This window comes from Microcaecilia unicolor, chromosome 4 (assembly GCF_901765095.1).
Source record: "Microcaecilia unicolor chromosome 4, aMicUni1.1, whole genome shotgun sequence".
NCBI lineage: Eukaryota > Metazoa > Chordata > Amphibia > Gymnophiona > Siphonopidae > Microcaecilia > Microcaecilia unicolor.
In genome coordinates this window covers 238,902,058-238,917,376 of record NC_044034.1, presented here as the reverse complement: position 1 = coordinate 238,917,376, position 15,319 = coordinate 238,902,058, and the positions used below count along the sequence as shown (strand labels likewise).

General features: G+C 46.0%; 1 protein-coding gene across 1 annotated transcript in view; it reads left to right on the top strand.

The window, feature by feature from the left end:
• UBAC2 (UBA domain containing 2) overlaps nt 1-15,319 on the top strand; it is a 482,592-nt gene that overhangs the window by 427,145 nt on the left and 40,128 nt on the right. The window contains exon 8 of the mRNA XM_030201351.1: nt 162-275. Within this exon, the coding sequence (XP_030057211.1) occupies nt 162-275 (114 nt within the window). The remainder of the gene's footprint in view (nt 1-161; nt 276-15,319) is intronic.

Genomic DNA, 15,319 nt, shown 5'->3' with positions numbered 1-15,319 from the left:
AGCCCCATAGCTTAGTATAGTATATATATAAATTCTTCCCCGTGGTGTTTGATGTCATGAGAGAGAGTATTGTTCCATTCTAGAAGTACTTATTATGAAAGCTGCCTTCTTTCAGATTTGCTTTTGAAAATAGTCATTGTTCATGTCTGCTTTGTTTTCAGGGTAGGGTGATTAACTGGAGTCGATTCTTTGCACCTTTGCGTCCCAGACGCAACATGGATCTTCCAAATAATCATCAGGCTGAACAAGTGGCTCCTTCTGCTTCAGAAGAACAAGTATGTTTACCCTGTAGCTTGTATTTCTTTGAAAGGAATGATGTAAGGGTAAAAGCATATATTTTATGAGAGATGCCTTTTTCTCCACAGACAAACATGATATATCAACCCCACAAGTGGGTGATGTTTAATGGCACTGACACTGGAGCATTTCTTTTAAAATATGTAGAAAAGTCTAGAAGGCTTTTACAAATATGCACTAGACATTTGTCCTGCTGCCATTGTGTATAACCCCTTAGTTGTTTTTGGCCTGGGAATCTTATTAAACTGGTTTCTTTGCTGTTTCTACAGAGAAATTTGTGATGCTATTTTGCATCATCAGTCAGTTCATTCTTTGTGTTTCCCCTAATACTTTTCAGCATTCGAGTAAGCTCTTTTTTTAATCAGCAGATGCTTGGGGATTTTCCTCCTCTTGCATTGAGGCCAACTGATTAATGTTATTTTTCTGTGCAGTCTCATTCTTTGATTGTGGTGCATCTGTTTTCTTCATAGTGGCAGAAAAGAAAGCCAGTGGCTTCATTTTGTACTTAGTCTGCAGTCGGAAGACATTTATAACTGCCCATCACAGGAATTGCATATACTGCATTGGTTTATGTCATGACATCCCAAATTCTGATAGCTGTATAAATGTGTTAAGCTAGGGACATCAGCCTCTGAACACTGAAATTGATCGACATCTTTAGTTTAATGCAGAGGCCCGATGCTTCTTCATGGGCATGGATATGGAAAGACCCAGGAATTGCATTGACTTATGTCAGTCTTTTGGCATTAAGATATCAATTAGAATTATTGGAACGAAAACAGAAGAAAAGGCCCAGGAAGAGGGAGCCTTCCCACTTAATGCAAGAAAAGGATTACTCAGAGTTGAATATGGACATGAAGAAGCATGGCACAAAGCATTATGTGAAGGCATCCGAGAGTATGTTCTTAAGATGTGCCATACTGGATTAGTCCAAAGGTGGTGATGGTGACCACAAGTACCTGGGAGGATCCTAAATATTAGATCCGTTCCTTTTTGCTCACACCCAGAGATAAGCGTTGGCTTTTTCAATCCTGCATGGCTAATAATGGTTTATGGATGTTTCCCCTAGGAATTTGTCTAAACTCTTTTTAAACTCAGCTATGCTAATTATATTGACTTCATCATCCAGCAACAAATTACACAGCTTAATTGAAAACTGAACAAAAAAAAAACTTTCACCAATTTGTTTTCAACGTGTTACTGTCATTTCTGTGGTCGTGACCACCCTCAGACTTACCTTATTTCTGGGGGTCAGCTTCTAAGCTGGCTTCTGCCTATCCTTTCTGGAGTAGTTTTCCTTCTGTGTGCTGGCTGCTTCCAGCATGGCTCTAATTACTCTACTCTACTGCACCTGGTGGTGCTGCCTGAGTTAGCTCTACCTGTGTCTCCAGCCTGGCTCTGTTTGCTCCTTGGTGCTATACCTAGGTATTCTAAGTCTCTCTATGTTCTGTGTGCGCTCTGCCTGCTCCTTGGTTTGTGCTCCTCTCACCTGCTGTGGCTAGAGCCAGTGGCTGCCATAGTTTGTCTTGCTGTTCCTACCCATTCCAGACTTTAGCGCAGTCCGGTCCGGTTCTTCCAGGCTGCCGGACTTGTCTCTCTTGTTTGTGCCTGGACAGCCTCCGTAGTTGCTTACTGATGGCTACAGCTGCTCCTCAAGTGTTGAAGGGCTTTATTAATCACTTAGAGACTGCAGCCTTGGCCTTTGCATCGTCTAAGGTCCCTGGTTTGTTAGAGTGCTCTGTGCACTGCTATCTTGTCCAGTTCAGTGTGAGTTTCTAGCTTGTTACTAGTAGCTTGGGCATAGCTTTTCTTGTTGGCTTGTGTACAGCTTTACTAGTTCTCCTGTGTTTTGCTTAGTGTGAGTTTCTAGCTTGTGACTAGTTAGTTTGGGCATAGCTTTCTTGTTAGCTTGTGTACAGCTTTACTAGTTTTCTTGTGTTTAGCTTTCTGGTTTTCCCTGTGTGTGTTTTCCTTTGCTTCTGGACCTTCAGCCCTAGTCCTGTCCGCTGCCAGTACTCCTTGCTACTGGAGCTCCAGCCATAGTCTTGCTACTTGACCTGACCATTGCCTGTATCTGACTACTCTCTGCCTGCTGCCTGAATCCCGATACTTGCTGCCTGCTGCCGACCCGACTGCTGCCTGAACCCGGATATTCTCTGCCTGTGGCCAGACCTGACTATTGCCAGAACCCGGACATTCCCTGCCTGTCTGCCTTGCTTTCGCCTAGGTGCCTGGGGGCACTTCTGTATCCTGATTCCTGTTGCTCCTGCTGGCTAGTTCCAGTTCCGGTTTTCCTGTAAGCCCTGCCGGCTGCACGAACCTGAGGGCTCAACCCTCGGGGAATGGTGGCTAAGTGTAGGTGAAGCCTACCAGTGTGTTCCTGTCCAGCGGGTTCCGGTCTCGTGTGTTTCAGTCCAGTGGGCTCCACTCCAGTGTGTACCAGTCCAGTGGGTTCCAGTCCAGTGCGCACCCGTCCGATGCATTCCAGTCCTGTGTATTCCAGTGCAGAACTCCAGTCCGGGGTTCCAGTTCAGCCTTGCCTTGTCTCTGCTTTGAAGGTGACCTTGCCTGCCACTGCCGCTCCCCGGTAGTGGTCCAAGGGCTTACAAACCCAGTGCTTCCAGGGAAGAAGCCTGACAGTTACCTGTTTCCTATTTACCATTTCTACTCCATTTGTGATTTTATAGACTTCTATCTCTTCTCTGAACTGAAGAGCTGTAACCTGTTTATCCCTTCTTAATAGGGGAGCTGTTTATTCCCTTTATCATTTTGGTTGCCCTTGTCTGTACCTTTTCCAGTTCTGCTATATATTTTTGAGAGAGACTGACTTAAACTGCACACATTACTTAAGGTGCAGTTGCTTAATGTATCGACAAAGAGGTATTTTAATATTCTGTTTTATTCTCCATTCCTTTCCAAATAATTCTAATATTGACCACTGCCACTGCACATTCAGCTGAGGATTTCAATATATTGTCCAAACTTATTACAAAATTCTTTTCATTGGTTGTGATTTTTAAAATGGAACTCGATATTGTTCATCTTTATTTAGAATTATTTTTTCCTGAATATATCACTTTGTACTTGTCCACATTAAAGTCATCTGCCTTTACCACCTTCCCATCTCTGGAAAATGTTTGTTTTCAGATTTATACCTTTCAAATAGTGGAACATCTGAATCATATCATCCCGATTTCTCCTTTCTTCCAGGGGGTATACATGTTGAGGTCACATCCTTAGCAAGATATGGCCTCCAAAACGGAACACAATACTCCACGTGAGGCTTCACCAACGACTTATACAGGGGCATCAGCACCTCCTTTCTTCTGCTGGTTATATCCCTCTGTATGAAGCTTAGCATTCTTCTGGCTGCAGCCACCGCCTTGTCACATTGTTTTGTCACCGTGAGATCCTCGGGCACCATCACCCCCAGGTCCCTCTCCTGAACCGAGCTTTCCAATCTCTTTCCTTCTATCTGGTACATCTCTTTTGGATTTCTGCTCCCCAAGTGCATCACTTGGCACTTCTTCACATTAAATTTTAACTGCCAGACCCTTGAGCATTCTTCCACCGTTTGGATATCCCTTCTCATGGTTTCTACTCCCTCCTGGGTATCCTCTCTGTTGGCTTTATGTCATCCGCAAAAAGGCAAACTTTTCCTTCTAATCCTTCAGCAATGTTTCTCACAAATATATTATACAGATTTGGCCCCAGCACCTACCCCTAGGTGGGGCACAGGGGGAGCGGTCGCTCCCCCAAACAGCTGTTTATAAAAAATGGCGCCTATGCGCCTCATGCCAATAAATATTTTTTTCTGCTCCCTCCCTCCCGAGTCTTTAATCTTTTCCAGTCTCTTCTGCCCATCTCTCCCATCCGTGTGGTCACTTTTTACTTCCCTGAAGCTTTCTCCCTCCTGCGCAGCACCGGCGATTCACAGTCAGCGTTCTGCCAGTGTCGGGGCCTCTCCTCAGGCGCAGGGCCGCCGAGAGCAGGGGCGGGGCCCGGGACAAGGTCACCCCCTGGCCCCCCCACCCGAGGTCGCCGCCCACCTGAAGTCGCCGCCCCCACCTCCACCCGCTACCAGGCCTGGAACTAACCTTAAGCCGCCTTCTTTCACTTCGCGCAAGCAGCAGCAGGGCAGATCTCTCCTCCTTCCTTCCGTGCCCCGCCCTTGCGGACGTTACGTCAGACGAAGGCGGGACATGGAAGGAAGGAGTGGCCTGCCCTGCTGCTGCTTCTTGCGCAAAGTGAAAGAAGGAGACTTAAGGTTAGTTCCAGAGCGAGGAGAGGAGGAGCGAGGAGGGCGGGCGGGCCACACTGCAGCGGCAGCACCGGGCGTCCCCAGAGGCCCGGGCCCACCCCCCCTTTCGGCAGCCCTGCTCAGGCGCATCACACCTCTGCGGAAAACAGGAAGTTGCTTAGAGTAGGCAGGACGCGCCTGAGGAGAGGCTTCAAAGCTGGCAGAACGCTGACTGCCTGACTGTGAATCGCCAGTGATGCGCAGGAGGGAGAAAGCTTCAGGGAAGTAAAAAGTGACCATGTGGACAGGAGAGATGGGCAGAAGAGAAGGTGAAAAATGCAAAGCTCGGGGGGGGGGGGGGGGGGGGGCTGGAGAAAGCTGCCCAGTGAGGTTTAATTGACTGGAGTGGAAGTGATCTTATCTAGTCCACTTAACAAGGAAGCCAATTTGGGTAATACTAAGCTGTTTCCACACCCCCACCCCGCGCAGCTGTCTTTGCCGTTCAGTTCAAAGCAAGCAAACTTATGATCTGCTGCATACACATTGTCGTTCTTTATTGTTGGGCCATCTGTAACAATGCTAAAGCTGTTTCAGTTGGATAGGCAGTGCCTTAAAAACTGGAGGAGTAAAGAAATAACAGTTGAATATCACTAAAACAGCGTCAAAAATTATTGTTGCTGGTAGAATATGGTAATACTAGGGCCCAACTAAGGAACAAGTTATTTTGAGTTAGTCTTCACTGGACCAAACCTGCTTTCCTTGTGCCATCACTATCTAGCAGGATAGGCAGTGTCTTGAAAGGTGGAGGATAAAGGATTTTTATTTATTTATTTATATCATACATTATCCCAAGCAAAGTCGGATTCAGTGTGGCTTACATTTGAAAATACAGTGAGACAGAATAATAGAATTTAGTTATATCATGGGAATAAATAGATGGATGTGTCTGAAACATTTAACAAAGTTGAGATTAGCATATGTACCCAACTGGGCATTTAAAAGTTTGTCCGTTATTGATACCACATGTTCAGAAATCATAGCCATAAGTATAGACAGTTATTCAAAGATTATCACATGGGAGGGGAAGGAGATAGGGACACAAAGAGGGCACTATTGGAAAGGGGAGGAGGAGATAGGGACACAGAGGGGCACCACTGGAAGGGGGAATGGGGATATGGGGACAATGGTGAAAAAGGGGTGAGATGGGGGCAAAGAGGTAATGCTGGAAAAGGGGGAAGATGGTAACATGGGTAATGCTGGAAAAAGGGGGAAGATGGGGACACAGGACAATGTTAGAAAAAGGGAGAGGTGGGGACACCAGGATGGCAGATGCTAGAAAAGGGGAGATGAGGAGACCAGGTAGGCTTGTGCTGAAAAGGGGGGGGGGATGGGGACACAGAAAGGGCAGATGCTGAACTTGGGGGTAGGATAGGGACAAGGGACACCGAAGGGAGATGCTGGACAGGACAAATAGTGGTGCAGAGGAAAAAAGGATGGTGCACTTGGAGACAGAAGAAATGTCAGATGGGCAAGAGGCTCTGTAAAGGCAGAAGAAACTGAGAAAAACAGAAAAGAGACAGTGGGACCAAAGCAAATGAGAAAATAAATTATTCAAACAACAGTAGAGGGGTTTGAGTGCATTTTCTTAAGTCATTTTGGATGTACTACAACACTCAGTAAACAACCGGCTCACAAGATGCCAATAAATTTAACAACCGGCTCTTGTGAGCCGGTGCGAGCCGGCTCCAGCACACCACTGATAATGTGCTACAGAGAGAATTTTAGTTTCAGTAATACTGAAATAAGTACAGGGACCACAAAGGTAAAATATGTGGTATCAGGTCATGAACTGTGCTTTTTTTGTAGAAAAAAAGGTGCCGGTACTTATTATGGGTGGGGTCACCACATATGGCTCCACCCCTATTATAGCCACACCCCTTATACCAGCCATGGTGCATATAAACAGACATCATTGAAAATATTATACTAGTATAGGAGAAAAAAATAACATGATTTTTTTTTCATTATACATAATTTCTGTAAGCTGTTACAGCTCCAGTATACCCAGTGCTAAATAAGACAGCAGGTGTAAATTCTCAAATTGGACATATTCCAAACACTAAAATGAAAATAAAATGATTTTTTTCTACCTTTGTTGTCTGGTGACTTTGTTTTTCTAATCATATTGGTCCCAGTCTGTCACGTTTTCAAAGCAGGAAACTAGGTTGTGAGCCCTTGGGCCACTGCCGAGGAGCGGCAGGCAAAACCACCCCACACCAGTGACAAGGCAGAGCTTAAATGAACAGTTAGGCTTCACCTGCACCTGGCTTCTGGCTTCAGGTGGCCGGCAGGACTTACTGGACAGGGCTGGGACTGGATATCAGCTAGGCAGCACAGGGACTGAGGGTCAGAGGGGAAAGGAACATACAGGGACAGCAGGGCAAGGAATGGGTACAATAAAGGACAGGACTGAAAGCTGAAAACAGCCACTAAAACAGGGAGCAAAATACTGACTAACAAAACACAAAACTAAAAGCTGCAGAGCAGCCAGTAAAATACCAACAGACAAGGACTAAACACAGAACTACAACACAGAGACAAGACAAGCAAACAAACAACAATCTAATCTAACTATCCACAGACTAGCAGGAATAAACTAGAAACTGGAAACAGCAGAAGTTCACCAGCACCCCAACCAGTGGCGTAGCCAGACTGCCAATTTTGGGTGGGCCTGACCCCAAAGTGGGTGGGCACAAAATTTTCTCTCTACCCCCCACCCCCCCCAGCAAAATTTAGTCACACTCAGATGCATTTGTCACACGGTAAAGTGCTGCTTTTCAGTGCATCAGATTTCAGACAATTTTATTTAATAGCCTAATCCTTTTCAGTGAGCTTTCAGAGGTCAGTATAATGCCTCAGGTCAGTATAATGCTGTTACGGTATCCTCTCCTGACCTAAGGAAGGAAGTATTGGTCTCTGAAACTTTATTAACACAGGTACCATATTACTTTATCCTAAATTAAAAATAAAATTATTTTCTTTAACTTTGTTGTATGGCCATTTACTTTTTCTCATTGTGTTGCTCCCAGTCTCTAGATTCTGCTTTCCTTCGTTTTCGCTTAACTCTTCTGCCAGGGTTTCCTGGCCATTTGTCATTTTTCTCTCCTTTTTCTTTGCTTTCTTCAATATTTTTCTGCCTCTCTCTGTGTCCAGATTTAATTCATTCTTACTATCCATTCTTTAATTTCCTTCATCTACTTATGGCTTTTCATCTTTTTCTCACCCTTGTTCTCCCCATGCCCCTTCCTCTTATTCTCCAATCTTTCACTACTCCCCCTTTCCATGCAGCAGCTCTCCTCTTTCTCTCCCCATCCTTCCAGTGTCTCCCCTCTCTCTCCCCATCCTTCCAATAGTCTCCCCTCTTTCTTTCTGCATCCTTCCAACGTGTCACCTCTTTCTCCCTACCCTTCCATCCAGCGTCTTTCCTCTTTCTCTCCCCATCCTTCCATCCAGTGTCTCTCTCCCCATCCATCTGTTTTCCCTCTTTCTCTGCCATCCTTCAATCTGTTTTCCCTCTTTCTCTCCCCATCCTTCCGTCTGTTTTCCCTCTTTCTCTGCCATCCTTCCGTCTGTTTTCCCTCTCTCTCCCCATCCTTCCGTTTTCCCTCTTTCTCTGCCATCCTTCCATCTGTTTTCCCTCTTTCTCTCCCTATCCTTCCGTTTTCCCTCTTTCTCTCCCCATCCTTCCATCTGTTTTCCCTCTTTCTCTGCCATCCTTCCGTTTTCCCTTTTTCTCTCCCCATCCTTCCATCTGTTTTCCCTCTTTCTCTCCCCATCCTTCCGTTTTCCCTCTTTCTCTGCCATCCTCCCATCTGTTTTCCCTCTTTCTCTCCCCATCCTTCCGTTTTCCCTCTTTCTCTGCCATCCTCCCATCTGTTTTCCCTCTTTCTCTCCCCATCCTTCCGTTTTCCCGCTTTCTCTGCCATCCTCCCATCTGTTTTCCCTCTTTCTCTCCCCATCCTTCCGTTTTCCCGCTTTCTCTGCCATCCTCCCATCTGTTTTCCCTCTTTTTCTCCCCATCCTTCCATTTTCCCTCTTTCTCCCCATCCTGCCATCCGTTTTCCCTCTCCCAATTCAGGCCCACCAGCCCCAGCTCCCATTGCCGGCCACTGCTGCTTTTCCTGATGAGCAGCAGGGCCGGCGCTACAAAAAGAAGAAGCGCTCAGCTGACTGAGCTGAGCGCCAACGCTAATGCGACGAAAAATTTAAAAAAAAAAAAAACGCGGCACCGCAGGCAGCCTCGAAGCATTGGCTGCTGGCTCTGCAGGCTCCTCCTGTCTCTTACGTCACTGCCCCTGGAGCGGAGCAGGGGCAGTGATGTAAGAGATGGGAGGAGCCTGCAGAGCCAGCAGCCAATGCTTCGAGGCTGCCTACGGTGCCGCGTTTTTTTTAAAACATTTTTTCTCGTCGCGTTAGCATTGGCGCTCAGCTCAGTCAGCTGAGCGCTTCTTCTTTTTGTAGCGCCGGCCCTGCTGCTCATCAGGAAAAGCAGCAGTGGCCGGCAATGGGAGCTGGAGCTGGTGCGGGCCTTGAGGAAGAGTGGGTGGGCGGGCCAGAGCTGAAATTGGGTGGGCCTAGGCCCACCCGTAGCTATGCCCCTGACCCCAACATACCAGGGCCTTAGACGATGCAAAGGCAAAGCAGAAATGTTTCAAGATGGCTAATAAGCCCAGAAGCAGTTGAAGCTCAGCTGCTGCAATCACCAGGCAGCTACGGGTGCTGTGCAGGCTCAAACAACACAAGCAAACCTGGCAGCCTGGAAGATCCGGACCGGACTGAGCAGAAATCTGGAACGTGATGGTCCATAGCAGCCACCCGTTCTGGCCACCAGAGGGCGAGGAAAGCACAGACGTAACACAGTCTCTGATTCTGCTGTTCTTTATCTGTTCTCTTAACTCCGTTTCCAGGGTTTCCTTTCCATTTATTTCTTTACTTTCCTCCGTTCTTCTTCATTTCTTGCCCTACATCCATAAGTAAAAGCTGGGTCCTCCTCCGTGGAATTGACTGGAAGAGGTATAACGTCGATCCAGCTTTTGCCTATTTTCTCCATCCATGTGCAGTTTTTCTCCTTTCTTCCCTTTCCCTCATCTCCATCCATGTGCATCTTCTTCTTCTTTTTTCTTTTCTTCCCTCCATCCATGTCCAACACTTCTCCTCTCCCCTCTCCTCCATCCATGTCCAGCATTTCTCCTCTCTCTTCCCTCCCCTGTATCCATATAAAGCAATAATTCTCTCTCCCCTCTCCTCCATCCATGTCCAGCAATTCTCTCTTCCCTGCCCTCCTCTCCCATTCATGTCCAGCAATTCTCTCTCCCCTGCCCTCCCCTCTCATCCATGTCCAGTGATTCTCCTCTGCCCCCTGTCCTTCCCTGCCATCCATGTCCAGTGATTCTGCTCTCCCTGCCCTCCCCTCCCATCCATGTCCAGCGATTCTCCTCTCTCCCCTGCCCTCTCCTCCCATCCATGTCCAGCAATTCTCTCTTCCCTCCCCTCCCATCCATGTCCAGCGATTCTCCTCTCTCCCCTGCCCTCTCCTCCCATCCATGTCCAGCAATTCTCTCTTCTCTTCCCTGCCCTCCCCTCCCCTGCCATCCCCTGCCATCCATGTCCAGCATGTCTCCTCTCTCCTCTGCCCTCCCCTCCCATCCCATCCATGTCCATCGATTCTTCTCTCTCCCCTGCCCTCCCCTTCTATCCTTGTCCAGCAATTCTCTCTTCCCTGCCTTCCCCTCAAATCCATGTCCAGCCCTCCCTGACTTCCCGTTCATGCACCCGTGCTCCCTGCTTTAAAATCGTTTGTATACCCGAAGTAAACATTTTTATTTAACGCAACAAAACTGAATAGACTTTATGGATTCAGTTATAATAGGGCATGTGTTGTTTTTTTTAGAAGACAGCAGATGCTTCTAAAGTGAACAGTGTACATAATTATTGCCATACTGGGACAAACCAAAGGTCCATCAAGCCCAACATTCTGTTTCCAACAGTGGCCAATCCAGGTCAGAAATACCTGACAAGTTCCCCAAAAAGTACAAGACATTTTATGCTGCTTATCCCAGAAATATTTTCCCCAAGTCCAATTTAATAATGGTCTATGGGCTTTTCCTTTGGGAAGCCGTCTAAACCTTTTTTAAACTCTACTAAGCTAACAGGTTTTTTTTCTTTTTTTGTGATACACATTTTCAGGTTTGACTCAGATCTCCAAAATTTACAACTGAGAACGAAAATCAAAGCTGTTTTCAGAGAGTATAAGATAAAGTTGACAGCATGGAAACCCCCCTCCCCCACTCACTGTTACCACACATCCTGTCAACAGACTTTTCCTCGCCCTTCTCTATCACACAGTTTCATACTTCCCAGGGATGAAGTTTAAGTACAAAGAAATTACCTGCTAATAATATATACAGCTTTAGGTTTGGGAATATTAATATTTTTATAGGTACTTTTTCCTCCTTTGGTTTTATGAAAGGAAGAATGGGCTGCATTTTCACACTTTCCAATCATGTAGGTTTATGCTAGACATGTGAATTTGTCATCATTTGTCTGCTGTATTGTCCCATGATGTGACTGATGCAACCTAATGCTTAATTAAAAATAAAGTTTGAGGTCAGATCTGCATAAGTTGTTGGGATTTTTTTTTTCCAAACCTACTTTGTTTTTTTTCCAGTATTTTTATTGTATCCTTTTGTAGCCACACAATTTGCTGAATGGGGTGAGGGCAGTGGCGTACCGAGGGCAGGGTGGTGGGGGTGGTCCGCCCCGGTGCACGCTGCTGGAGGGGTGCAGAGAGCAGCCGCGCGCCTGTCAGCTCCGCTGGTTCCCTGCTCCCTCTCCCAGAACAGGTTACTTCCTGTTCCGGGGCAGAGGGAGCAGGGAGCCAGTGGAGCCAACATGCTCCCAGCAGCTAAGAATGGACCCGGGGGGGGGGAGTGTCGTGCTGCACCCTGGTGGGACGGACGGCTGGGGGGGGGGGTGCAGTGGCGATCCCCCCCGGGTGGCAGCCGACCTAGGATCGTCACTGGGTGAGGGTATCCTTCGAGGTGGTACTTAAAAGATTACTGGTACTAAGAAAGTAGGGAGGGGGAAGGAAATCTATTGATGCAACAAAAATAGAGTCCTGGTGGAATGTGGCAGGCAAAACACCAAAGCCTAAGCGAAAAAAAAAAAACATTTAAAACTTTCAAATACTACTGCACTAAAGCAGTGTTCCCTCTAAGGAGTGGCTTGCTGCATGCAAAATTTTTTTCCAGTGAGCGCTGAAAATAGCCCAACAGCCCAAAAAGAGTGTTTGTGTATGTGGGGGATCACCCTGAACTATGTAAGGAACAAATTTACCCCCGTTTTACAAAGCTGCGCTAGTGGCTGCCACATGGCAACATCGACACAGCCCATTCAAAGTGAATGGGAGCTACTGTTAATTATTTAGGAGCCCTTTTACAAAAGCACACTGAAAAATGACCTGCGGTAGTGTAGACGCGTGTTTTGGGCCTGCGCAGAATCATTTGCCGCATGTCCATTTTGGGTCTGAGACCTTACCACCAGCTATTGACCTAGTGGTAAGGTCTTAAGTGGTAACCGGACGTTAATGGCGCGTAAAATGATGATTACCGCCTGTGCGTCAAAAATTAAACTACCACAAGGGCCATGTGGTTGCCAGGTGGTAACTCAAAATTGACACATGTTGGGCGCACGTAGGCGATTACACGACTTAGCAAAAGAGCCCCTTAAAAATGTATTTCTACTCATAATTTCACTAAATATTCAAACAGTTTCTCTTCCTGACTTTTTCTGTCTTCTATAACCTATAAACTCTATCAACATTAACAGTTTGTCCAGAAGTTAAAAACAGTTTAATTCTAAACAAATTTAAAAACATATGTAAATGAAAAAGCTAACAATACATTGATTCTCAAGATTTGTTACAAATATCAACAAATACTTAAGTAATATTGGAAACCACAAACTTCATTAATAAATACACTGGGAAAACAGCACTTCCAAAAAGCGTACCTCAGTACATAAGTAATGCCACAATGGGAAAAGACCAAGGGTCCATCGAGCCCAGCATCCTGTCCACGACAGCGGCCAATCCAGGCCAAGGGCACCTGGCAAGCTTCCCAAATGTACAAACATTCTATACATGTTACTCCTGGAATTGTGGATTTTTCCCAAGTCCATTTAGTAGTGGTTTATGGACTTAGCCTTTAGGAAACTGTCTAACCCCTTTTTAAACTCTGCCAAGCTTACCGCCTTCACCACGTTCTCCGGCAATGAATTCCAGAGTTTAATTATGCGTTGGGTGAAGAAAACTTTTCTCCGATTTGTTTTAAATTTACTACACTGTAGTTTCATCGCATGCCCCCTAGTCCTAGTATTTTTGGAAAGCGTGAACAGATGCTTCACATCCACCTGTTCCACTCCACTCATTATTTTATATACCTCTATCATGTCTCTCCTCAGCCATCTCTTCTCCAAGCTGAAAAGCCCTAGCCTCCTTAGTCTTTCTTCATAGGGAAGTCGTCCTATCCCCGCTATCATTTTAGTCGCCCTTCGCTGCACCTTTTCCAATTCTACTATATCTTTCTTGAGATGCGGCGACCAGAATTGAACACAATACTCAAGGTGCAGTCGCACCATGGAGCTATACAACGGCATTATAACATCCTCACACCTGTTTTCCATACCTTTTCTAATAATACCCAACATTCTATTCGCTTTCCTAGCCGCAGCAGCACACTGAGCAGAAGGTTTCAGTGTATTATCGACGACGACACCCAGATCCCTTTCTTGGTCCGTAACTCCTAACGTGGAACCTTGCATGACATAGCTATAATTCGGGTTCTTTTTTCCCACATGCATCACCTTGCACTTGCTCACATTAAATGTCATCTGCCATTTAGCCGCCCAGTCTCCCAGTCTCGTACGGTCCTTCTGTAATTTTTCACAATCCTGTCGCGAGTTAACGACTTTGAATAACTTTATGTCATCAGCAAATTTAATTACCTCGCTGGTTACTCCCATCTCTAAATCATTTATAAATATAATAAAAAGCAGCGGTCCTAGCACAGACCCCTGAGGAACCCCACTAACTACCCTTCTCCATTGTGAATACTGCCCATTTAACCCCACTCTCTGTTTCCTATCATTCAACCAGTTTTTAATCCACAATAGGACATTTCCTCAGTGCCAGATGCTGAGATAAGGGCTGGCGTTGGTTCAAATATTTTGATATACTCTTCCTTAAAAAGAACAATCCCTTAATTTGCAAGTCAAATGCTGGAAACAGGCAAGCTAAGCAGCCATCCTTAAGCAGACAAGGCTGATGGACAATACTGTACACAAGCAAGGCAAGGCATCGAGGTGAAGGCAAGGCTTTCCTTTAATAGTCCCCAACCCAGAAGTGCAGGCATCCCTTGCGAATTCCCTCATACTTACCCAGAAGCTGACATGCCTACCCGGAAGCCAGCAGCGGTCAATAGGTGGAGGCAGCAGGGACATGAACAGCTGCACCGAGGAACGTCGTGGTATCCCATTTGGTCGCTTGAGGTACATCGGGGTGTTGGTGAAGGGTAAGACAGGGAGGAATGAGACATTAGTGAGCAAATATTGACCCAAAGTGAGCAACGCTTCTGGTTTGTATGAGCTCATGAGTTCACCTTAGCAGGAACTCTGCACCAAGGAGAGATATGCTGAAGAGGAGGAGGGTAATACTGGACACCATGGGCAGGAGGGGGCAGGAAGAAGGAAAGGAGAGAAATGCTGAAGAGGGGGAGGCATAGGTGCACGTTATAAGAAGCTTGGGGAGGCTAAGAACATAAGAATAGCCATAGTGGGTCAGACCAATGGTCCATGTAGCCCAGTATCCTGTGTTTCCAACAGTGGCCAATCCGGGTCACAAGTACCTAGCAGAAATCCACATTGTTATCACCTCTTGCTTAGACTATTGCAACTTGCTTCTCACAGGTCTCCCACTTAGCCATCTCTCTCCTCTTCATTCTGTTCAAAATTCTGCTGCATGACTTATATTCCGCCAGTGTCGCTACGCTCATATTAGTCCTCTCCTCAAGTCACTTCACTGGCTCCCTGTTCGTTTCTGCATACAGTTCAAACTCCTGTTGTTGACTTACAAGTGCATTCACTCTGCTGCTCCTCAGTACCTCTCCACTCTCATCTCTCCCTACACTCCTCAGGAACTCCGTTCACTGGGTAAATCTCTCTTATCTGCAACCTTCTCCTCCACCGCTAACACCATATGCCCGGTATGTCAAGCTCCATCTGAAGCCATCTTTAAATCTAGGCTAAAAGCCCACCTTTTTGATGCTGCTTTTAACTCCTAACCCTTACTCACTTGTTCAGTACCCTTATCATCCCCACCTTAGTAATTCCCTTATCTCTTATTTGTCCTGTTTGTCTGGCCTAATTATTTTTTTTTTATTTTTTATTTGTAGCATTTGTATCCCACATTTTCCCACCAATTTGCAGGCTCAATGTGGCTTACATTTGCCGTAGTGGCGATTGCCATTTCCAGTTAACAGAATTACAAATGGTGTTGCATTAAGGTGTGTACATACATTGTAAAGAAAAATGCGTTATGGTATTACATATAGGTTGGGCTGTAATGTATGTTAGGTCATCAATTATAGAGAGATTGTTTTCGACAAAAGGATTAAAGGTAGTGTTTGTTCATTAATAGCAATAAGGTTAGTCAGATCGGTGATAGGA